The sequence below is a fragment of the Dama dama genome, chromosome 29 (assembly GCF_033118175.1).
Source record: "Dama dama isolate Ldn47 chromosome 29, ASM3311817v1, whole genome shotgun sequence".
Classification (NCBI taxonomy): Eukaryota; Metazoa; Chordata; class Mammalia; order Artiodactyla; family Cervidae; genus Dama; species Dama dama.
Window position 1 is genome coordinate 32,603,500 of NC_083709.1, and position 26,297 is coordinate 32,629,796.

The 26,297-nt window shown below is 37.2% G+C and overlaps 1 protein-coding gene across 4 annotated transcripts in view; it reads right to left on the bottom strand.

The window, feature by feature from the left end:
• FOCAD (focadhesin) overlaps nucleotides 1–26,297 on the bottom strand; it is a 286,671-nt gene that overhangs the window by 169,442 nt on the left and 90,932 nt on the right. For all 4 annotated transcript variants that reach the window (XM_061132648.1, XM_061132649.1, XM_061132647.1 and 1 more), the window contains 3 exons: nucleotides 26,173–26,260; nucleotides 21,518–21,720; nucleotides 12,582–12,839 (listed from right to left, as the gene is read on the bottom strand). In XM_061132648.1, the coding sequence (XP_060988631.1) occupies nucleotides 12,582–12,839; nucleotides 21,518–21,720; nucleotides 26,173–26,260 (549 nt within the window). The remainder of the gene's footprint in view (nucleotides 1–12,581; nucleotides 12,840–21,517; nucleotides 21,721–26,172; nucleotides 26,261–26,297) is intronic.

Below are 26,297 nucleotides of genomic sequence, written 5' to 3' on the forward strand. Positions count from 1 at the left end.
TTCTTACTGCCTTGCTGATGAGATTGGGAAGCTTAAATCCAGAATCTCTGCAGCAAAGGGCTATAGTGACAGTTGGAGGAATTCTTAGGAGTTCCCTTAACTTTACTACCTTTAATTGAGGCTAATATTCTTGGCTTCCAGCTCCCATCTCTGAATCTGGGCAGCCTCCTCTGAGGAGCAAGTAGCATCAGCACTCCTTTGCTACAAGGCTAGGAGTGTCATTACACCTCCCCTGCTCAAAAAGATTCTCCTACTGCTCTATGGCAAGCAGCCCAAACCTGTAAGATTAAGTTCTGTTTAGACTTTTGATGCAGGTGAGATGCTCTCTTCCGGTTTGATTGTTCCACTCCATCTAGGAATTCTGCTTCTTTGAGCAGAGGTCTGTATGTCCCATGAGTGCTAAGTTGCTTCAGTCGTGTCCGACTCTTTGCTACCCTATAAACTGTAGCCTATCAGGCTCTTATATTCATGGGATTCTCCAGGCAAGAATACTGGAGTGGATTGTCATGCCCTCCTCCAAGGGATCTTCCCAACCCAGGGATCGAACCTGCGTCTCCTGTGGCTTCTGAATTGCAGGTGAATTCTTTTACTGCTAAACCACCAGGGAAGTCCATATGCCCCTCAAGCAAACTCTAAAATGAGCTGAGACAATTCCACTATACTTCCCTTGCCCCTGCTGCCCACATTTTCATCCATAGGAAACACTAACATATCTTTTGCTTTGAATAAACTCTAGGCACACAAGTTGATTCCTGCACGTGGTACTCTTTCTTTTGTCTTCATTATCACAGCAACGAGCCAGCCCATCATTTCCCATTAGATTTGGGTTGGGGGGTAATCATCAACTCATTGCCTATGTCTGCCCACCCCAGCTGCAAGGGGCCCACATCAAGCTGGATGGGGGATATGGAGTTTCATTGCAATCTCTGTCACCAGGCTTGAAATAAGCGGCTGGCCCTTGTAGGACTCAGCAGACTCTAGCAACTTTCGTGAAGAATCCTCCCCCTTTTCTTCACCTAACCTTTCATTTCCTAACTTCTAGACCCTTGATATGAGTAACAGGTTAAAAATTGTAATAGTACTCCAGCCTTGAGGTTTATTCCTACTACTCTTCAAATTCTAGAGGGTATTCTGTATTAAAACTCATTTTGGTACCTTAAGGTCCCTACCGAAAATTCTAACATTCTGTTATATAACTTTATCTCCTCTATGTCTCATTATCTCAATACTTTAGATAAATTCTCATCTTCGGCTTGACTGCAAGGCTCTTCAGGATCTTCTTTCCAAATAACTGTCCAGTATCCACTCCAGGATCAATTTTCCTCACCCTGTATGTCCTAGTTTAATATGGTACAGTCAATACTTGCAGTCTTGTTACCCCACTGTCGCCTGCCACAGATCTGCGTCTTTGCATATGCTCTCCCCTCCTGCTAGAACGCCTTTCCAGTCCCCTACATCAGGGAAACCCGTGGACCTCTTCCTATACGTTCCAGAGACATTTATATACCTACACAGTGGCAATCACCACCTTGTACTAAAAAGTTATTTTTAATACCTCTGGCAACAGGCTAGGATCTATGATTCCTGGAAACAAAGACTGTGTCCTTTCATCTTAGTATCACCTGAACTTGCCATGTGGAGTGTATGTAACATGTACATGTTGAATGATTAAATCAATGGCTTGAAAATGCTTGATAAATAAAATGGGACCTAATAAAAGCAAGATATCTGCAGTATTTCAAGCTAAATGATAATTCCATGATAATTCCACTTAATGCAGATCAAGTTGCACCATTAAAGCTTGAATACAATTTGACAACTAAATACACATAAGTACCATAAAATGCCACCAGTATAATTATCACTAATACTCAGACTACTAGAAACAATGAAGGTAGACAAGACTGGATTAGAGAAAAATGTTAAGGAAATAAAATTTGATTACTGTCACGTATATACTCTAACAAACTAATTAGCCAAGTGTTGCCAAGTACCAGTCCCTGCTGATGGGTCTTAATGAATAGCTAATTTGATCATTTTAAACTGGCACATTCATTGTACTAATGCAAATGAGCAAGCTCAAACTGCCTAAAAACAATAGCATCAACATCAGCTTATGTTAACTCAGTCTATATAAAATTACCCTGAACACTAAATTAATAGGATTTCATTTAATACGATTTTACTGTAATCTAACCTAAACCCTGTCCCTGGACTCCACAATGTTTCCTCAATTAGTCTGGAAAACACATGAAAATATTGGAGAAGAATTTATTGTTTCTAGGATGGTGGGCACATACATCTAATACATTTGTGTATTAATTCAATGAGGCAACAAAACAAATGTCAAACCCCAGCAACTGCGTAAGGTTACTAGGAGGCAAAACAAGGGAGGCACAGATTCTCTTGAGGAATTCCTTTTATGAATTCCAAATCTAATTGTGATTCACTGAAAATTTCCTTTGACGATAACTATAAGACATTTCAGGATGGTTAATTTGTCCTTATTTATCTTTAATGCTGTTCATGCTATGACAAATTCAGGTTACATATTTTTTTGTATGTTGGTTTTCTTTAGATCGAGAAAAGAAATACACAAATTCTCTTAAATGCAGATGTCATCCACTACCACAACAATGTTCATAAACTAGAATGGCAAGACACGTGGTCTCCAAAAAGTCCAATCAATACACTAGAAGCCTGACATGTAGAAATGATCCCACTTCTTAACTATCTGCCTGGCTCCACTGAATGTATAACCACATCTAATCCATTTGAAGTAAACTGACTTTAGAATGCCCAATTTCAGTATATCAACTACTCTAAAAACTTGCCAAGATGTGCACTGTATTATCTATTATGAAAAGCTCAAAACTGTCACCAGTAGGGTAGAACCCCAGTATGCTGAAATGACAAAGGAATAGGGTTAAGTCTCAAGACTTCCAGTGATGGAGCTCACATACTTGTTTAGTAATTTTGAAGTAAACCTTTCCCACTAAACCCAGCAAATCATGGCCCATCATCCCAATTACAGTTATCAGAGAGTAGCTATAATTGTGATGAAGTATCAATCACTTTCTTTTACTTCCCAACAAGAAAATTAAATCTAAAGTAGAAAGGTACTGCTAATGAACCTATGGTTCGCCACATAAAAAACTCCAGTACCTCCAAAAATTTATTTATTCCCACCTTTTGCCCAACAGTAGCACTCAAAAAGGATCACATAAGTGTCATATATAAAAAGTAGCACTTCATTTGTAATAGAAACGGGCAATAAGACTCTACAAGTTAATTGCAAAGATGTCTGTTTAACTTGGACTTGTTCAGCAACAGCTCATGAATCACTTATTCCAGGTATCCTATTATGACTTAGCCACTGCTTTCTGGGCCTTTACAACACTGTAGGCGTCTCTGCATCATAGCACATATCAGAAAATATTCTAACTGTATACTGTCCATCTTCCCTATGTACTGTGAATCCACCAATAATTATCTTTGTATCCCAAGTTCCAATTAAACTGTGTGCCCCAAAGAGGTTCTTCAAGACTACTTACTAAATGATTCTTTAATGCCCCTTCAAGCTCTTAAATGAACAGCATATCTTATTAAACCTTTTAAATACTTCAAACTTAAAAGCTAAGGTGTGATTTGTCGCAACATTTTGTAAATGTTTTCAAAATAAAGGGAATACAACAATGTATATTTTTGTTCACTAAAAGGTCATTTCTCTAAAGAAGTCATACAGATGGCCAGTAGGCACGTGAAGGGCTGACTATTGAAAGGCTGAAGAATAAATGGTAGGAGACGCCTACTGGCAGCTTCACCCTGAGGTATCTGGCCACGATACAAGTAGGCAGGGGGCCAATACCTTCTTCTTCCTTCTCTGCCCTCTGACTAAATAAGAAAAAATATATTCTGGCAGTGGTGGGCTTCATGTATTTTCCCTTTTAGAAGAATTCCACATGCCTATTATGAAATTCAAAGTTAGCACAAAATCTGTTACCCTCTGAGTCTTTCGCCAACACCAGAAGCCCATTCCAAGCAGGTTTAAAGCAGAATACAAAGCTACTGCTAACTAATAGTCAACTCGGAGCAGACAGACTCCCCTTTACAAATGCAGTTCTAGGCCCCATGATCATCAAACTCCACCCGCATCCTTTCTGTTACTCACTGTTCAGTGACACAACAAGACAAATGGCTTTTGTTTCAGTCTATTAGTAAGCCAGTGAGTGTCACAGTGATATAGGGTTAAACTGAAAAATCACAACAATTCTATCAGTGAGAATTTTAAGCAATTCATACTCTGTAGTCTTCTTAGAAGAAACTCAGCCTACTATGAGCACTCAGGAACTGAAAAAAGGTAAGAAATTGACCCAGGACTGCTTTCCTGAGTATAAACTCTAGGCTTCATGCAAAAAAACTGAAAAAACATTTAAAAATTTAAATGCCAGTTAAAAACACTTCATTCTACAGATATCTATGTGGGGTTTATAAAGAATAAACAAACATATTGCCACAGGATGGAGTAGATACTTGACCTTGTATTTTCGTTTGTGTTTCTCTTTGTCTAATTGTTTCATGCTGACAGGCTCATCCCAATTTTGCTCTAGGCATAATCGATACTAAGGCTACAAAGGCATAGTAGTACAGCATTTCTTATCTGGAAAGCTCTTTATTAAAAGTACTGTACACTCTGGCTTCTTTTTGCTGGTGTGAAGAACACAGGAAGCAGGCTGACTTCAGGGGGGCAGCAATTCACAGAACTCAGTGACAATAGAACAGAATGCAACGTGTCCAAAGACTCTTTGTGCAAATTCCTTTATAGAATATATTTTCTCCTTTTCTCACAGCAGTAACTTACAGACCATTAAATTTCACACATTTCCTATTCATTTTCCATGTTAAAATATGGCTAATGACCCAGAGTAGAACCATCACAGGATTCTGCCCTGAAAGTCAACTTTTTACTGTTTGATAATCTATGACTTCTAAAAGACCAGCATGTCCTGGGCCATGAACCTGCCTTTATAAGCGATTTAAATGGCTCAAACATGTGTACACTGTCAAAACAACAACAAAAAAAGCCCTGAAAACATTACAAAGGATAAATTAAAATTATCAAAGGTTGCAATTGTCTCATTAAGAGCTTTAGCTAGACTAAACAATCAAAAGGTAAAAAGAAAGCAAAAGTCCTCAGAGTTGTAAATGCAAGCAAAACCAAAATAAGAAAGAAACAAACAAACCAAAAAAACACAACTCTATCCCCACTTACAAACAAGAGAAAAGCATGTAAGTACCAAGGGTTGAAAGAGGATTTGGGTTTCACAAAAAATTTGTTAAGTTCCTCAGTGAAGGAAGCTAAGGAGATTTTTGGTTCTCTAAAGCCAAAGTTTATAAATTTTTCTTCTTTGGCATATTTCATTTTATAAACAAGTTAAAAAGAAATCATTATGCCTTACATGTAGCAGTTAGAGTTCTTCCACTAAAGGTGAAATACTAAGCTACCGTATGATTTTACTTTAAACCATCTCAGCCTATATAAAAGTTATTCATTTTCATGATTAATGTTCCATCCAGATGTCTAAGTATTTAGTCTTGCCATAAATGCTTAACAATATAAGTAGAAACATAGAAAGAAAACACATTTTCTTAAGTTTTAAAACCACTAACAAGCAGCATGGATTCCAAAAGAGAATATAATCTGCTGTCTTTACATCTCTTTATTAAGACAGACTATTGAGTATCTAATAACCTATAGGCTTTTGTTGAATCACACATCTATGTAAAAAGTAGCTTCTTTCAATACTCCTATTATTCTTTAATATATAATGCTTCTGGGTAGAGAAATCTCAATTCCAATAGTTACAGGGAAGCTGTATTGTACTGTATAGTCAGTAATATAGCTAATGTAATAATTATTATCTGTATTTCATATATTACATCATTATATAATAATTATAACAAATACTATACTAATTAGCCAATGATACAGTTAATATAATTTAACTAAGCTAATAGATATTAGAGAATGTTTTAAGAGGTGAGCAATATCCCTTTCTTCTCAAAGGGCCAGAGAAATATTGTGAGGAATTGAGGGTGAGGGTGAATCCCAGGAAGACACAGAGAGAAGTTTATTTGAAGCTGCCAGAAGGAATATGGGTGGGTATTCCTGGAAATCAAGGTCAGAGTTGGCAAAGAACTTAACATAAAATTCAAAATGGGAAGGAGAGTTAGAAAGAGAGGAAGAAAAGGTCTGAAACCCCTCCCACCTCTCTCCCCACCCTATCCCTCTGGGTTGTCCCAGTGCACCAGCTTTGGAAGCCTAGCTTCAAGCATCAAACTTGCACTGGCCATCTATTTTACATATGGTAATGTACATGTTTCAATGCTATTCTCTCAAATCATCCCACCCTCCATCAAGTATGATTAAGAGGCACACAGTACAGATCACTGCTCAGAACAGCCATCATCAAAAAAATCTACAAAGAAATAAATGTGGGAGAGGGTGTGGAGAAAAGGAAGCCTCCCATCATTTGGTGAAAATGTAAACCGGTACAGCTCCTTACAAAACTAAAAACAGAGCTACCATATGATCCAGCAATCCCACTACCGGGCATATATCCTGAGAAAACCACAATTCAAAAAAGACACATTGCCCATCAGCAGATGAATGGATAAGGAAGCTGTGGTACATATACACCATGGAATAATTACTCAGCCGTTAAAAAGAATTCATTTGAATCAGTTCTAATGAGATGGATGAAACTGGACCCCATTATACAGAGTGAAGTAAGCCAGAAAGATAAAGACCAATACAGCATACTAACACATATATATGGAATTTAGAAAGATGGTAACGATAACCCTATATGCAAAACAGAAAAAGAGACACAGAAGTACAGAACAGACTTTCGAACTCTGTGGGAGAAGGTGAGGGTGGGATGTTTCGAAAGAACAGCATGTATATTATCTATGGTGAAACAGATCAACAGCCCAGGTGGGATGCATGAGACAAGTGCTCGGGCCTGGTGCACTGGGAAGACCCAGAGGAATTGGGTGGAGAGGGAGGTGGGAGGGGGGATCGGGATGGGGAATACGTGTAACTCTATGGCTGATTCATATCAATGTATGACAAAACCCACTGAAATGTTGTGAAGTAATTAACCTCCAACTAATAAAAAAAAAAAAGTGCATTACCCAGTAAAAAAAAAAAAAAAAAAAAAATTGGAAGAAAAATTAAAAAAAAAAAAAAAAGACACATTATCCCAATGTTCACTGCAGCACTATTTATAATAGTCAGGACACGAAGCTAGTGGAAAGCTGCTATATAACACAGGGAGCCCAACTTGGCACCCTGTGACAACCTAGAGGGGCAGGGTGGGATGGGGGTGGGGCTTGGAGGGAGGCTCAAGAGGGAGGGGATACTTATGTATATAGTCATGACTGATTCACGATGCTGCATGGCAGAAACCAACATAACACTGTAAAGTAATTATACTCTAAAAAAAATTATGATCAACACACTTATTGAAATAATATATAATAAGACAAGCAATAAAAAAAGGTGCTATTATCAATTCTATTTGGGATTGTACTGGAGCCCTAGTCAGTGTAGTTAAAAAAATAAAATAAATTTTAAAATATACATGCACCCTAATGTTCACTTCAGCACCATTTACAATATAGAGGACATAGGAGTGACTTTAACGTCCATCAACAGAGGAATGGATAAAGAAGTTGTGGTGCATATATACAATGGAATATTAGTCAGCTGCAAAAAAAAAAAAAAGAATGACATACTTCATTTGCAGCAACATGTATGGACCTAGAGATTGTCATATTGAGTGAAGCAAGTCAGACAGAGAACAAAAATATCACAAGATACTGTTCATATGTGAAATTTTAAAAAAAGGGGGGTACAAATGAACTCATCTACAAAACAGAAATAGAGTTACAGATGTAGAAAATAAACTTATGTTTACCGGGGGTAAGGGTGCTGTGCTTAGTCGCTCAGTTGTGTTCAACTCATTGTGACCCCGTGGACTGTAGCCCACCAAGCACTTCTATCCATGGGGATTCTCCAGGCAAAAATACTGGAGTGGGTTGCCATGCCCTCCTCCAGGGAACCTTCCCAACCCAGGGATCAAACCCAAGTCTCCTACATTACAGGCAGATTCTTTACCATCTGAGCCACCAGGGAAGCCTGTAGAAGTAGGATGATAAACTGGAAGACTGGAATTGGCATATACACATTACTATATATAAAGTAGATAACTAATAATAATAATAGGGACCTACTGTATAGCACAGGGAACTTTACTGAATACCCCCTAAAGGCCTATAAGGGGAAAAAACCTAAAATAGAGTGGCTATATATGTAACAGATTCATTTTGCTATACACTGAAACACAATATTGTAAATCAACTATACTCCAATAAAATTTTTTAAAAATACTATAAAATTAAAGTTCATAAAATGTCCCCATTAGGCCTAGGGTCCACATTATCTCTTGACTAGAGATTGTGTTTATATTCACACCATTGATTTCAAACTAGATATAACCAGATCTGGACAAATCACAGAGGTAGGAAATAGCGCTCTGAAGAAGAAAGAATAAGGCCAACTGGACATTACTGTTTATGAGCCATGAAGCCATATGCTTCGATTGTCATTCAGGCATCTCTTAGGGCAGACTGAATGATTTACATCAAATTGTGGTGAAACAAAATTACTCACAGTACCAGAAAGGCAGGAACTGTTACAGAAACATAACCAAAATGCACATGAATCTATCAACTGCAATTTCCAGAAAAAAACACTAATTTAGGAATTAGATGGCATCCCCATATATTATAAGCACAGACTATGATATGAAAATCTTCCTCTAAACTACATCAATGTGTTTAAAACTTTCAAGACCACCATGGGAATTCACACACAATGCTTATTCTTGGATCTCTCCCCAGAACACTCTAGATATTCCTTCCAAGAATATAAAAGGCACTTAATTTTTACTGAGCACCACCTGGCCTAAGCTTATATCTTCAGCAAATTAAGTGTCATGATGTCTGGGTAAGAGAACTATAATGGATTATTAGTAACTGCTGACAGCATTTCTAGATATGGGGGAAAAACATGTCTTACTCTTTTTTTTCAAGTGTTGATTTATTGCTGTGGCCTTGAGTAACTATCTAGTTATTTTAACACCATCATCTGCGTCCAGTTAACTAAAATGGTACTCAAAAGGCCAAGTTTCCTTCAGACTATCTAGCTCCATTAGACCTCCATGGCCCTAAATGTATTAAACCCAATGGAAATTGCATGCCACAGGGGAATCAGGTGAGGAGGGATGGAGGACGAAAACTCAGTGGGGAAGGGGATCCATCAATGTGCATGTTAAGAATAATAATCACTTTTTTATAGATGACCAGTGCAAGTTCTATGCATGAAGCAGGGGACTCAAAGCCCATGCTCTGGGACAATCCAGAGAGATGGGGTGGGGAGGGATGTGGGAAGGGTTTCAGGATGAGGGGACACATGTGCACCTGTGGCTGATTCATGTTGATGCATGGTAAAAAACCATCACAATATTGTAAAGTAATTATCCTCCAATTAAAATAAATAATTTAAAAATAAAATAAAATCATTAGGTGACTAATTAATAGGGAACTATGAGAATCAGGCTTATAGAATGTGAATGCACTGATCAATCTTAACATTACCAAAAGTGAGATGATCTAGATATGATAGTAAATGAACACTTGATTTTCAACAAAGATGTCAAGGTAACTCAATGGAAAAAAGACAGTCTTTTCAACAAACGCTGCTGAAATCATTGAATATATGCATAAAACAAATAACTTTTTGGACTGATTCAAATAGAAATGTTCTATTTGATTATGGTGGTGATTATGTGATTGTGTATAACTGTCAGAACTCACTAAACTGTAATCTTAAAAAGAGTGAATTTAATGTATGTAAATTTTTCCTTAATAAATCTAAGTTTAAAAAATTACACTTTTAAAAAGGTATATTTTCTCATCATTATTAACTCTAAAATTATTAGTTGATATTGATAACTTACAGTACTAAGTACTATCAAAAATAATTTCTATTATTCCCTTATAATAAATAATAACCATTATACCAAACATACTTCAAACCTGGCATATCTCTTTCAAATTTTTCAAAGAATTTCTTTCACAAGATTTTACAGTAGGATTCCTACAATAAATTATGGTGTTAACATAAACACAATACTTAGATAAGCATACTGCATGCCAGTAAACTCTACATAGAGATTATCCTTTCTCTAGGGGAGCTACTGACCAAGAGATCAAATCCAGGTCTCCTGCATTGCAGGCAGATTCTTTACCATCTGAGTCACCAAGAAAGCCCACATAGAGGTAGAAGATAGCTTTTAAATTCCTATTTTACCTACCTACTAACTTAGCGTCTGCTTACTAGTAGGCTAAGACTTTTCTTTAGTGTTTATCTACTCCCCAATGAATTTGAGCCAATGATTGCTAAAATACAACACTATCTTTTTATAAAGTAAGAAAGGTCAAACACGCATGAAATAAGAATACATGTCATGTAGTCGTGTTGACTTGATGAAAGAAAGAGAAAATAGTCCTCCAATAAGAGATCATGACCCTAACTCATCTATTTGAATCTACTTGAAGCAGTTATTCACAATTAGAGAACTTGCTTTTTCTTTTTCATTCTTTTTGTGTGTGTGTGGGTGGGTTGTTTTTTTAATTGAAAGAAAATTGCTTTACAGTATTTGTGGTTTTCTGTCATACATCAACAAGAATCAGCCTTAGGTATACCCATGCTTTTTCAAAATACTCATTCTTATCCTTTTGGCTGCTTTTCCTTCTATTTAAAGGCCAAAGAAATGATATGATGTGGTTACTTCATAATGAAAAGTGAAGAAAAGAACACTATCTCCCACTTCTAGTCTTTTATCTTTTTCAAAAGACTTTAACTCCACTTGTAAGTTCTTATTAATTAATTACATCGTCTTTGCTGCTGCATGAATTTGGGTAACTATATTTAAACATTTTACCTTACCATTCACCTTAACAAGCAAAATTACACTTTTTTTCTTATTTCTTTCAAAACTTCTAAGAAATTATCAACAGAAGCATTACATATTTAATTTATATTAATAGCACTGCTACTTAAAGGACATTTATTGAATAAATAAATGAACCTGGATGGTCACTCCAGTGTTTCCTAACCATCCCCATTTCATGGCACACATGAAAAATGTTTATAAGAATACTGGATCACACTAGAATTTCAAAGACTCAATGTATCTCCTGAGTATCAATACACATATTGATATAACACATGTTTTATACCAGTGGCAAACATAGGTCAGGTGACCTACTGAGTGACTTCCTCAGATTATCTCCAGGCATTATTTGTGCATTTACTATTCTAAAGAGATTACCCAACAAGGTGTCAACAGTGAAAAAAAGCATCCAGTAGAATCAGGACTGTTACAGAAGGTGAAGGGAGAGACAAAGTAGGAAGCAGGCTGAAATGACTCACATTACTCATATACCATAAGACAAAGGTACTTTGAGTACATTACAGATCCACTTGCAGAATCAGACCAGAGAAGGACTAGTCAGAGGGAAACTTCTGTTACATATCAGCAGTTTACTTGACAAAAGGGAATTAGTGCGACAAGTTGGGGACAAAAAAGAATTCCCAATACACCAATTTCACATCTTAAAGAAACACACTTATCCCACCTTTACCATCAAATTGTGTTCCAAAAGGAACATATAACTTTCCTTAAAGAGATGGACTTTTTCCATACCATGCTTAAAGCACAGGCACTAAGATAAAGAATATAATAAAAACACCATACCTCCTTGGTTATGAAATCCTTCCCTTCACAGGAAATACATTTTAGACACTCTACCCAACAGAAAAAATTACAGATGCCTATGCTAAATATATGGTTCATTAAAAGGGGGAGGAAGGACTTTATTAATAATGTCTGACATCTTTATTATACTCCAAGAACTATACAGATAGAAAAAATGACTCTGTCTTCACATCCCAGCATGTTGATCAGTACTATATATAGCAAGGACCCAGTATTTTTTTTTTGCTTATTAAATGACTGAATAAAAATAGGATTAAATTCCAAGAAGTTAAAAAGAGATTAATGCCTATTATATAGGCACATTTATTCTGAATTAATTAGTTTTTCCACCTTAAAAGATTGATATTAGAACCAAGGGCCATGCATCTTGGAATAGGGTGCAAGAGTTAATGAAAATGTTAAAAAATTAGCAAATCCATTGATAACAAAAACAGCAGATTAGCATCCTATGTAGATTCTCATTCAAAGTGCTTTCATTAAAGAAAATATTTGCATCATTAAATATACATCAACTCAGAGGAAGGAGGGGAAAAAATTGGAAAAATAAAGATAGCAAAGAAAAAAGAAGCCTGTACTTTAAAACTGATAAAAATCATCCACAAAGAAAGAATAATCTTCGATTCCAATGTCAAGCTTTTCCCTAATTACTGTTCCATTATTTTCTTGCTTTACCTGAGAGGAATCGGCTTGGGCTAATTCTGTAGTGACCTTCAGTATCTGGTGAAGATTTCGTCCCTTATCTTCAACAAGGAGGTAAGCCAGCAGAAGAAAAACATGAGCAGGGATCACTGTGGTTATAGGGAGCAACGACTCCACGGAAGCCAGCCAGTTACTTGCCGCAGACTCTTCTCTCATTACTTCAAGGATCCTCCAGGCTGTAAATATTGAACCATACATGCTGGTTATGGGGAACACAAGCTTGTAGGAGAGCTGAAAAATAAACACAAAAAAAGTATGAATAAATGAGATAAATCTGTCAGAAATACATTTCTGACATTCATTTATTCTTTATATTTCAAGAAATAGAAGAAATCGATCCTTCCAACAAAATGAATACAAAATTTTCAATTCCTGACCCAAACCTCTCTGCACATATCTGAGCTAATAGGATTACACAAAAAGAAAAGAGTTGCCAGATGGAAACCCTAGAACAGTTTTATTAAAATATTTCCTGATGTTTACCATTCACTCCCTGTTGGGGCTTCCCAGGTGGCGCTAGTGGTAAAGAACACGCCTGCCAATGCAGGAAATGCAACAGACACAGGTTCAGTCCCTGGGTTGGGAAGACCCCCTGGAGTAGGAAATGACAACCCATTCCAGTGTTCTTGCCTGGAAAATTCCATGGGCAGAAGAGCCTGGTGGGCTACAATCCATGGGGCTGCAAAGACTTGGACACAACTGAGTGACTGAGCAAGGCAGAGGGAAAAAAAAAGGGGGGGGGGGGTCAATATACAAAATCCAGAGGCAACAGAGTTTGGAAAAAGCCATTACTAGGTAAGAGATATTTACCAGTTAGAACGAAGATAGAAAAAACAACAACAACAACACTGTATTTGCCCAGACCCAAGCCCCAATAAGAGGCAACTTGGGGCAGATGGCAGATTTGAACTGAGGACAGTTCATTTTTGTAATAGTATGTTGATAGGAACAGAGTTGGTTCAGCTGGAGTCTGGAAATTCATTAATAGTTTGTGGATAACTCCTGCAAGAAGCAGCAGCCTGACAGCTCTAAATTGAAATGATACCCAAAGAAGACATTATGCTTAAGTCAATCTGAGCAATGGCTCCTCATGGAAGTCAAGTGGTACAGTCAGGGTCAGAGACTGGATAGAATTCTGCCACTGTGAGTGGTGTGCCCAAACAGCCCAGAAGAAGCCACAGACATTAAAGAGGAATTAGATATTGCCTGCTCAAAAAATAATTCATTTAGAGTGTGATGAGACAAATTAGAAATCTCTAGAGTATCACTGTCCTGTTAATAGAGACTCACTTACATGGAAAAGGGTAACAACTGAAAGGATGAGAAGTAAAAGTTAAGCCTTATAAAACTTTTTAATAACAGCTTTATTGAGATATATTTCACATATCATTAAATCCAGGCTTTTAAAGTTAATAACTCAGAGGATTTTAGTAATTCATAAAGTTGTATAACCATCATCACCAGCTAATTTTAGAACATTTTTCTTCACCCCAAAAGGAAACTCCATGCCCATTAAAGTGTTAGTCACTCAGTCGGTCTGACTCTTTGTGACCGCATGGACTGTGGCCACCAGGCTCCTCTGTCCATGGGATTCTCCGGTCAAGAACACTGGAGTGAGTTGCCATTTCCTTCTCCAGTGTCCATTAAAAGTCCTTCTTTATTCCCTCCGATCCCCAAGCCCTGGCAACCATTAATCCTTTATTTTGGTTACTTTATATAATAGGAACCACACAATATGTGGTCTTTAGTAACTAGCTTCTTTTATTTCACATAAAATAAAACTTTTTCAAGGTTCATCCATGTTGTGGCTGACTGGTATCTATCAGTGCTTCGTTTCTTTTCATTATCAAATAATATCCCACTATACGGATATATATTTTGTTTATCCATTCATCAATTAATGGACATTGGGGGTTGTTTTTTTCCAGTTTTTGGCTATGACAAATAAGTTGCTATGAATATTACTGTAAAAGTTCTTGTGAGGACATAGATGTTCAGTTATTTCAAGTATATGCTTAAGAATGAAGATAACTTTTATTTGAAAATAAATGCCACTATAAAAGCATATGAGGAAGCTTTATCTTTTCTGCTATGGAAAGATCTCACACAGGAAAATACAAGATACATACAGTGTGCCTGAAATTATTTTAAAGGGAAGCATAGGGACTATATATTTGTATTTGCATAAATATGTACAAACACACACACACACATTTTCAGTGTGATAAGACAAATCAGAAAGCTCTAGAGTATAACTATACTGCTATTAGAGACTCACATGGACTTGCACACACACACAAAAGTATTTAGACAAACAGAAGAAATTAATAACTACTAATCTTCATCTTCTTCATTTTGAGAGTGTGGAAATTGGACAACCAGAATCAAAGGTGAGAAAGAGACTGCTCATTGAATACCATTTATGATTCTTGAACCATTTTAATGTATTAAAAATACTTTATTTATTATAGTCCTGTCTCACTAAGAATTTTTCCCCCAAGAAAATGAAATTCATTAAAGACTAGAGTCAAGTTCTTTAGTCTAATGACAAACAGCATTGGACTTCAGATTTAAAAGACCAAGACTTTAGCATAGCCATGACAGTTATTAGACAGTTATTAAAAATTGTTACACAATTTCTCCGAGCTTTACTTTCCTCATCTATAAAATGGAAGTGATGCCTATCTCCCTGCCACAATTATTGAGGTTGATAAAGAAATAGTATCTTCAAAGCACCTAGCACAGTGCCTAAAGTTGCAAAACAAAGGAAAACATTATCCTTGTCATCTTCAGGAGAGAAAAATAAAATTGCTGGATATGATTATAAAAGAAAATAACTGGAAATCACCATGAACTATAAATTGACTAGACAGCAGTAATATTACAGAGTAAACATATTAAAACCAAAAAGTAATCATACTGTGCTTAAAGTATTAGTCCAGGTTTAGGCTCTGTTTTTCGTCTGTTCATCTAAGGTTAGAGTCACAGGAAAAAGGCACAGTGTTGACTAAGAGATCACAGAGTGGTCTCTCTGTCCCACTGAGTGACCGCTGCCACAGGCACGATCCCAGGGCAAAGGTGCCACCAAGGGTTTTCTCTCAGCACCAGCCACCAAATCCTGGCCCCGTGGGGTGCAGGTAGGCCCTGAGTTTCAGACGAGAAAGTAGGGTTTAAAGATAAAAGATCGGTTTATATTAAAGGAAGTATATTTCAATAAAAAAGAGAAGAAACAATAGAAAAGTAACATTTAAGTGAATATGAAATGGTTGCACAACATCTTCTACATATGTAAAACAGTTGCAAATCTTTACTTTTTAAAAAACTTTAATAAAAAGGTTCAGGTACACTAAATACTAACAACATCTGCTCATACTTCTTTGTCTAAAGAGGACTGAAAAAGAAATTGTGAATGCAGGTGAACAATATGGATTTTCATTAACTTAAAAGAATAACAACTATCTATAATGTGGACTAAAACAGGCTTAACAAAAATGAGGCCAGGATTTGATCAGGAGAGGGAGTGTGGAACAAACCTAGAGACACTTAAAAGTAGCACAGGTCTGTGCAACAAGGGATTTAATTACTCCAGACCAGAAACAGAAGACTGGAATAGATAAAGCCTTAAGAGTGTCCTTCTGTTCTATACATCTATGAAGAATCTAATCAAGAGTTAAAAGGCTTGGTAGCGGTTAATTACCACCGAAAGACAAAACACCGTTCTCTGTATCCATGTTATTAAGAAGACAATGATAGAAGCACAAGATCTAATTCCTATTAACTTCCAATCAAAAGCTTTTAAGAAACCAGTTTACTTCAATTTCCTATTGATCTACTGTTTTCCTGTAAATCTGAAATACCGTTATTAACTCCCAAGTTCAGGACAAAGATGATAAATTATTGTTAATAAAATCAAAGTGGCAGCAATAGAGTATAGGCAAATCTAAACTCTATTTGTCAAACAGACAAAACCTGAATCTCAATCCTACATCTACTACCTGTGTAATGAGGGGGAAGTTAATTAACCTCCATAATTTCTATTTCTTCACTTACAAAATGAGTACTGTAAGATTATCACCAAGGAAATGCAAGTCAAAACCACAATGAAATAGCACTTCATAACCACTCCTGTGTTAGTTGCTCAGTCATGTCTGACTCTTTGCGACCCCACGGACTCCCTGTCAGGCTTATCACCCCATTAGGCTGCTCTGTCCATGGAATTCACCAGGCAAGAATACTAGAGTGGGTTGCCATTCCCTTCTCCAGGGGATCTTCCTGACCCAGGGATCAAACCTGGGTCTCCTGCATTGCAGGAAGATTCTTTACCATCTGAGCCACCAAGGAAGCCCTTCACAACCACTAGTATGGTTGTAATACAATGACTGGTAGTAACAAGTATTGGCAAGCATATAGAGAAACTGGCACCTTCACACACTGCTAATGGGAATGTAAAATGATACAGTCCCTTTGGAAAAGTCTCACGGCTCCTCAAATGATCAAATACACGGTTACCATATGATCTAGCAATTTTACTCCTAGGTTATCTACCCAAGAAAAAATGAAAATCTATGTCCACACAAAAACTTGTACAGGAGTATTCACAACAGCATTATTCACAATAACCAGAATTTTCTTTAAAAAATTAAAATCCAAATGTTCAATAGATGAATGAAAAAATAAAATGAGGTAGCTTCATACAATGGAATATTATTTGGGGGTAGGTTTCTTTTTTGGAGTAATAAAAGTATTCTAAAATTGACTATGGTATTGTATACAGAACTCTGCAAACATACAAAAAGCCACTGAGTTGTTAGCTTTAAATGAGTAAAATGTATGTATGTGAATTTTATCTCAATAAATTTATTTTAAAAAATAATCAGACTCCCACTGCATGACCCTTAACAAGTTATCTTCTCTATAGTTCAGTTAACTCTTGGATAAAATTAGACCAATAATAATACTTACTTCAAAGACTTTGGGATAAAATCAAATGACTTAATACATGGCAAAGCACTTAGAATGGAGCCTGAACATAAGATATGCTTAATAAATAACTCATGAAACAGGGCTTTGTTGCCCATTTGGCCAGGGCTCGGAGAGCTTCAACCATTAGTCCAAGGCCACACATGTGGAAATGGCAAAACAAAACTACTTCAAAGTTATTGTGAGAAAAGAGTTGATCCACATAACTTCTTAAATAGAGCATGTGCTCAATAAATCTTAACTTTAGCTATAAATAGGACAACAACAATACATTATAAATTTTGATTTTTTAAGAGACAAATACTCAAAATACTTTCTGCTTACTATATACTACTTCAAAGTGACAATGAATGAAACCTACTTAGTACTGCTTTATTGAAAGGTAATAAAACTCACAGTGCTTTAAGTTTGAACAAAGTACTTTACCCAAAAATACCAATTAATAAATGTATGACAGATCCTACCTCAGTCATACTTTCTCTAAATCTTTCTGTTGACTAAAATAGTTCTCCAAAGATGAATCTTGCCCTACTATATAACTGCAGGAATTTGACTCTTAAGTCTCTTTCTTGCTTTATTTCACCCATCCCTGGCTGCCAGGAGCATGCAAGAGACTCCAGCAGATGGCTTCCTATGGGCCAGCTCTGGCCTGTGGCACTCGACACACCTCACCAGCTAGCGGGTCATAGCTACAATCTTCCCACCAAGCTGTGATCTCAGCCTTGAGTGGGGAGATCCATTTGGTTCATTCTTTGGGTGTCCCCTGCCTCAGTCTCAAAAGTAGAAGCTGCTCTCAATATTTATTATGGCAATATTCCTTAGAGCCTCATTACTGCTTTCAGTAATTAAACACCTTCTACTAGTTACTAATTTCTGTATTAAGTTTCTCTTTATTTAAACTATCAGTGTGGTTTCTCTCTCCTAACTAGACCCTGACTCAATCCCTGGTGCTTTCTTCTCCCTACCACCCCCCTGCCCATTTTCTGGGGTAGGGGCAGCAAAATTGTAAGGACTTTAGAGTTGCGACTAGTATTTGATGTTTTTTCACCTAAGAGAACACAAATAAGAGGTTTTAAACATCGCCTGTCATAGTCTAATACAAAGGATCCTGTTTTTCTTACACCACAAATAAACAAAAGTTTATTAGATTATGCTAATCTTTTAAAAAGATGAATGGCTGCTTTGATATTTTACTTTTTAATTCTCAGAAACTGAGAGAAGTTAAAATGTGTTTTATTTCATTGTTATCAACACTTCAGAAACAGGTAGGGAATTCCCTGGCAATCCAATGGTTAGGATTCTACTTTCACAGCTCAGGGTATGGGTCAATCCCTGGTGAGGGAGCTAAGATTCCACATGCCACAAAGCATAGCCAAAAAACAAAGAAAAAAAAAAAAAAAGAAATGGACAGGAAACAGAACTGCATGGTACAGTAATATTTACCCCTGGATTTATTTATCAGAAGAATTATACTTCTGAAGAAACGCTTTAGTTCTAAGCCAAATACTCAAGTTAGAATCACCAATTTAAAAGCAAATAATAAAAATATAAACTAAAAATCTGTGATTCTAAACAGTCTTTTTGTAATAAATCAAGAGGGTAAAATGATCTGTATTTGTATCAGAAGCATACATTCCTCACTGAAAAGAAATTTCTTGACTATCTACTACGTAGTAAACAATAGGTCAGGTGTGGAGGATGCAAAGACAAATAAATAAGCTAGGGTGTTATCTATTTCTTTGAATATGTGGAAAATATTCAGTTTCACCACTGCTAAAGTGTTTTTAATTCTCCTATCTTTGATCAGCTGAAAAAGATAATGCAGAAACACCTAGGGTGGAAAAAACATCAAAAGTTCAACAATTGTTGCAATTTAAATATTAATGTGCTTAAAAAATAAAGGCAAAGTGTGAAAAAGGCTAAGATTCCTTCCCTCAGTGAGCTCACGCCACAGCTGGAGGTACAAATATGTGCCCCTTAAATTAAGACACACAACACAACCCACTAATGCTGAAAGTGTTTGGATGCAAAGGAGAGAGAGTAATAAATTCTGACTCAGGGAGGCTGAAAACACTTGGCTGGGTCTTGAAGAATGAGTAGTTCAGGCAAAGGAGACAAAAGAGCATTATGTGCTAAAGCAAAGATTCAGGAAGAGAACTGGGAGTTTGGGGCAGGTTAAATTTATAGGTATGTTTGGAATACAGGGTCTGGACAGGTGTAGGAGAAAAGCCAACAGTAAACTGTGGCTTAAATTTTTCAAAAGGGAGATCATATATCCACTGAAAGCCTCAATACAGCAGCACACTACCATCAGGAGGATATTTACACCCTAATAGTATTCCTTCCTCCCCCCTCTTCACCAGCTGCTAAAGAGAAAATCCACCATGCAGCGCTGATGAATAAGATTCACACACACCTGAGCAAATAGTAAGCTGAGTACTTACACATTAGATTTAGGGTGATCCTCAGTAAATATCACTCTTGATTTAAAGGAACATAGTACCCTGTCCCCCCCCCCCCCCCATTCAGAATCCAATTTGTGTTCTACATGGGCAAACTAAAAGGGGAGGTGAAAGGCTATTAGAAATTTGGGGTCACAGTTTGTCATCCTATCAGAGCAGATGTTAAGAACTCTCTTCTTTTAATGCAAATCAATTACCTATTTCAAGTTTTATGGTTTAGTCAAACAATTAGAATTGAGGAGGCTGCCGCATACATTCAATACGCCTGCAGGCTAGTTTCTGCTGCATGATCAAATAGGGAACATAACCAAGAATCCCCAACAATGCCTGGATTTCTGCTGCTAGAACATTTAACAATACGTTATTAGTGGTATCTCTACTTTTGCAAACAAAACAACTAAGGCACTTGCTTGCACTTATGTAATGTCTTTGGTCTCTGGAAACTTAAGATGCTTCACCAGTTTTAGTCTTTAATCCTGTATAGTTGGGAAGTACTATCACCTTTTACTGGGCTTCGCAGGTGGTGCTAGTGGAAAGAACCTGCATGCCAACGCAGATAGACGTAAAAGATGGGGGGTTTGATTCCTGGGTCAGGAAGATCCCCTGGAGGAGGGCATGGCAACCCAGTCCAGTATTATTCCCTGGAGAATCCCATGGACTGAGGAGCCTGGCAAGCTACAGTTCATAAGGTTGCACAGAGATGGACACGACTGAAGTGACTTAGCACGCACGCGCCACATTTTACTAAAGGTAAAACCCAAGCACCTAAAGAGAAAAAAATATGATGAATGTAGGCCTAGAATTCAGCTACTAACAAGATATTACTCATATTTCTCCATTATTCTAACAGGACCAGTGAGACTGACAAAGCCAAATGGGGTAAGCCCAGTAGGCATGGATAGGAATGGAGTGTGACAGTCGGGCTGAAGAGAGTAGGAACACACACAAGGGACATCAAGAGCCATATGCCGGGGAATATGGCATAAGGTGCCATATTCAGTCAAGTCTTAGTTCTTACAGATCCCAGAACTTCCAGGCAATTCCAATTCCCCACCACAGATTGTTGCAGGTCTAATTTTGTTGCACTATTTAATAGTACAAAGAGGGGGAAAAAAGGCTCCATGCTCAGATGTGTTGCAGAAGTACTAGGTTAGTTAACTAGAACTAGTTCCTTTCCTGCAGGATTCCTCAGGACCTTTAACCATAATGGACACTGGAAACTCAGCAAGCAAAAAAGATTACACAGATTTCCAACACTTATTTCACAGCAGGACTACCCTCCCCGTCATAGTCCAGAAGAATACGCTAAGAATACACTACACCAGTGCCTGACAGAGTGGTAAAATTCAATGACAGGATTTAAACCCAAACACATGTATCATCAGGAGGTGAGATTTCCGGCAGTGACTTAAATCCCACATAAATGATTAAACTTTATGTTAAGAGAAACAAGGAAGAAGTCATTACCTTTTGGTGCTCGTCTCTATAGCACTCCTGCTGTACCATTTCTAAAAGGTTTAGAGCCAACTGCTGCCTAGAAGGACCTTCTTCATCCATGGATATACAGTCTTCCAAGGCAGTAGAAGACAGTATCTGCAGAACTGGCATCACTAGCAGCAACGAGGACTTTGGGATCTTCTGACTCTCAGCAGAAGAAAGGAGCTTCAGAGCTGGTCATCCAAATAACAATTCAGAGTTTTCAAAATTAATACCACAGTCAAACAAAATGCTTTTTTGTTTAAGAGAAATATGCAAAAAGCTTTCTTGCCCCTTTACAATTGGGTCATACACACAATTAAGATGATAAACCTTATCCTTTAAGAAGTAAAAAGAACATAAAAATTAACTCAGCAAAAATAGGTTGTTAATGTACAGAACTTTTTAGTTTTTACTTGAGGAAATTCATATCATAGGCCAAAAAGTAAAATCAACTCTTTTTTTTTTTTAAGGTCAATATGAATTTCTTTAAAATTCAACTCAACTTTTGCCCTTATACCCTGTCAGATCCTTTACCCTCAACAAACTGAGCCAAGAGACCATAGTTCCTGATCTATGGATAACAAAACCAACACGTGCACTTCTCTTTCAAACCCAGCTGAGACTTGTATCAAGAGATGCAAAAGTAAAAAAGGTGAAGCAGGGGATGACCTTCAGCAGTAATTACTAAGAAGCAAATCAGCAAATTCTCAAAGTCCATAACCCATGGAATACAACCCATTTTTACAAAAGACTTTTTTTAACATGGAAACACACACGTACAATAACTTACTTATATGTGTAGACTCCCCTAGACTATAAACAGGATGAATTAAAGAATAAACTTTTTTCAGTTATTGAATGAATGCTGATTTACTGAAAGAGGTTATTTGTAAGTTTCAGAGTGAGATTATTAATCAACTTAACTTCCCCTCTACACCAAAAAAAAAAAAAAAAAATACAATGAACTTTAAATCATGTCAATGAATTGCTAGTATTGTATTTTAAATCACCTGGAAGTCAAACCTGAGTGTGGCATGAAAAACAAACACTTGTTACTCCAACACTACGAATTTACTTTTTTTGCCTAAATATTAGTCTTAATCCATAATTGTCAGTTATTACAGTAATCCAGTGTATTTAACAAAATATGAAATTCATATAATACAAATATTTCTATATTCTGTACTATGGATCTTGCAGGCATTTTTATAAATTGCTATTTACAATCATAGCCAGTGTTAGTAATTAAGAAGCATAACATTGTATTATGCATGCTCAGTCGCTTCAGTCCTGTCTCTCTGCAATCACATGAACTGTAGCCTGCCAGGCTCCTCTGTTCAAGGGCTTCTCCACGCAAGAACACTGGAGTGGGTTCCCATGCCCTCCTCCAGGGGATATTCCCGATCTAGGGATTGAACCTGCATCTTCTGCGTCTCCTGCATTGCAGGTGGATTCTTTACCACTGAGCCACTAAAGAAGCCCCAACATTTTATTAGTGCTGTGTATTTTTAAAACTTGAAATAATCAATATTCTCCCCGTTATCTTATTGCTTTGAGCATTCTTTCCCAATATACTAAACAATAGGCTTTTGTTTATATTTCAACATGATATACTAACTCAATAGTTTTCAGGATGGTTTATTCACTCTATCGAAGGTAACTTCAAATCAGAGACACTGGTTTACAAAAGAAAAACTTGGCTCTTCTCCAATAAAAGTATTGGAGTGTTTGATCCTGTATTATCCTATCACACATGAGCTATAATGAAGGACTGGAGCCTCAGAATTAGGAATGCAGATTCTCTAGGGCATCAAAATTTTTTTTCTGGTCCAAAAACAAAACCCATGTATACAAAATATCCAGAAGAGACAAATTTAGAGACAGAATGCACTTTAGTGTTTTTCTGGGACTGAGGATGGGAATGAGGATTAACTGTAAATGGGTACAAGAAATTTGGGGGAGAGGGATTGATGCAAAATGTTCTAAACTAGACTCCACAACCTGGCGGCACAACCCTGTAAATTTACTTTTTTAAAACGTATTTATTTATGGCTGTGCTGGTTCTTCGTTGCTGTGTGGGCTTGTCTCTGGTTGCGGTGAGCGAGGGCTACTCTCTAGACGCAGTGCATGGACTTCTCATTGACGTGGCTTCTCCTGTTGTGGAGCATGGGCTCTAGTCATGAGAGCTTCAATAGTCGCAGCACACAGGCTCATTAGCTAAGGCCCCAAGAGCTTGCAGGCTTCAGCGATTGTAGCACATGGGGTCACATTACTTGTGGGGCAAGGCTTATTTTCTCCATGGCATATGGAATCTTCCTGGACCAGGGATCGAACCCGTGTCCCCTGCATTTGTAGGTGGATTCTTTGCCAATGTACCACCAAGGAAGTCCCATAAATTTACTTTTAAAAGCATGTTATTGTACATATAAAAATGGTGAGCTGTAAGGTAAGTAAATTTGCCTTAAGAAAGCTGCTTTTTAAAAATAATAAAACTATGATTGTCTTAAGTAACAGAATTGGAAGATTATACCTAAAGGAGGATGCCATGGAAACTCTTTAAGGAGGGGAGGCAAAAACAGTTTAGTAAGAGACTAGGGAAGACGGTACAGAGAGATCAGGGCCAATAAGCAAAAGCAGGGTAGGAATCAAAGCCCTTAAGAGAGCCAAGGGTCCCTTTCGTGTGCTAAAGCTATTTCCAAGACACTGTAAATGAAATAGCAATTCATCCTCAAAATCATGGATTAAAATGCCCAGAAGGAGTTACACAATCAGTATTTACCTCAAGCACGTTTTAAAATTGAAAAGTGGGAATGAATCAACGAATCATGGCATCATAACATATACATCACAAATTAGACACCATCCTACATTACTGCATGTATTAGATTGGACCAAGTAAAGCAAGGCAATATTAATGTAAAAGCCACAATTTACATTTGTTTGTTGATCTGCAAACTTGATTCTTTCCCACAGTATTCTTTTTTTAAAAATTAACTTATTTATTTTAATTGGAGGCTAATTACTTTACAATATTGTAGTGGTTTTTGCCATATATTGACATGAATCTGCCATGGGTGTACAAGTGTCCCCCATCCTGATCCCCCCTCCCACCTCCCTCCCCATCCCAGCCCTCAGGGTCATCCCAGTGCACCAGCTTTGAGTGCCCTGTTTCATGCATCAAACTTGGACTGGTCATCTATTTCACATATGGTAATATACATGTTACAATGGTTTTCTCTCAAATCATCCCACCCTCACCTTCTCCCACAGAGTCCAAAAGACTGTTCTTTACATCTATGTCTCTTTTGCTGTCTCACATATAGGGCTATCGTTACCATCTTTCTAAATTCCATATATATGCGTTAATCTACTGTATTGGTGTTTTTCTTCCTGACTTACTTCACTCTGTACAATAGGCTTCAGTTTCATCCACCTCGTTAGAACTGATTCAAATGCATTCTTTTTAACTGCTGAGTAATATTCCATTGTGTATATGTACCACAACTTTCTTATCCATTCTGTCTGCCAGTGGACACCTAGATTATTTCCATGTCCAAGCTATTGTAAACAGTACTGTGATGAACACTGGGGTGCACGTGTCTCTTTCAATTCTGGTTTCCTTAGTGTGTATGCCCAGCAGTGGGATTGCTAAGTCATATGGCAGTTCTATTTCCAGTTTTTTAAGGAATCTCCACACTGTTCTCCATAGTGGCTGTACTAGTTTGCATTCCCACCAATAGTGTAAGAGGGTTCCCTTTTCTCTGCACCCTCTCCAGCATTTATTGTTTGTAGACTTTTTGATAGCAGCCGTTCTGACTGGCATGAGATGGTACCTCATTGTCCCACATTATTCTTAAATAGAACATTTTTTTTGCCTCCCTTTAGCTCCATTCCTTACTTTTTTTTAAGTCAATACTGGACAGTCAAGAGAATGTTATCTTCATTTGTTCTAGGTAGGTTAACAAAATAATCATAAAGTAAGCCTTGTTCAATGTGGCACCAGTTTTGAATAGTAAAGGTGTATAGAGTTTTAAAAGTAAATTCAAATGCTAAACACCTATTCTGCTTCAAGGGCTTTATGCTATTGATTCTGTTTGCTGTACAACTGTGAATGAGCTGTCACACCCTTCAGAATATTTACCAATGTCACTGCTATATAATTGAGAACAATGTCCTAACAAACAGCTGAGATATTTGGTAAATTATGGTATATGGAATCTTGCACAAAACACCTTGATAAGAAAAAGAAAGCTCTATTTGATAATGACTAAACAGACAAATTCCAGAATGGACATTCAAAATATATAGGACTTTACAGCACAGTACAATATGTAGTTCAAGTGACACCTGCCAATACTCATGTTAATTCATGTTACTCTTGTGAGCGTACTTTTTTTTTTTTTTTTGGAGCCTTCACTTTATTTTATTATTTTTTTTTTAAATTTTTTTATTTTTTCAGTGGGTTTTGTCATACATTGATATGAATCAGCCATAGATTTACACGTATTCCCCATCCCGATCCCCCCTCCCACCTCCCTCTCCACCCGATTCCTCTGGGTCTTCCCAGTGCACCAGGCCCGAGCACTTGTCTCATGCATCCCACCTGGCCTGGTGATCTGTTTTGTGAGCGTATTTTTATTTACCTAGACTTAAGATTGGCTTCTGTTGACTTGCTGGAGTCTGTAGAAGTAGTAAAGCTATTCCAATTATGACTGGTTCAACAGGAAAATCCTAAAGGAAAAAAAGAAAAGCAAAGAGCTGAAGAAGT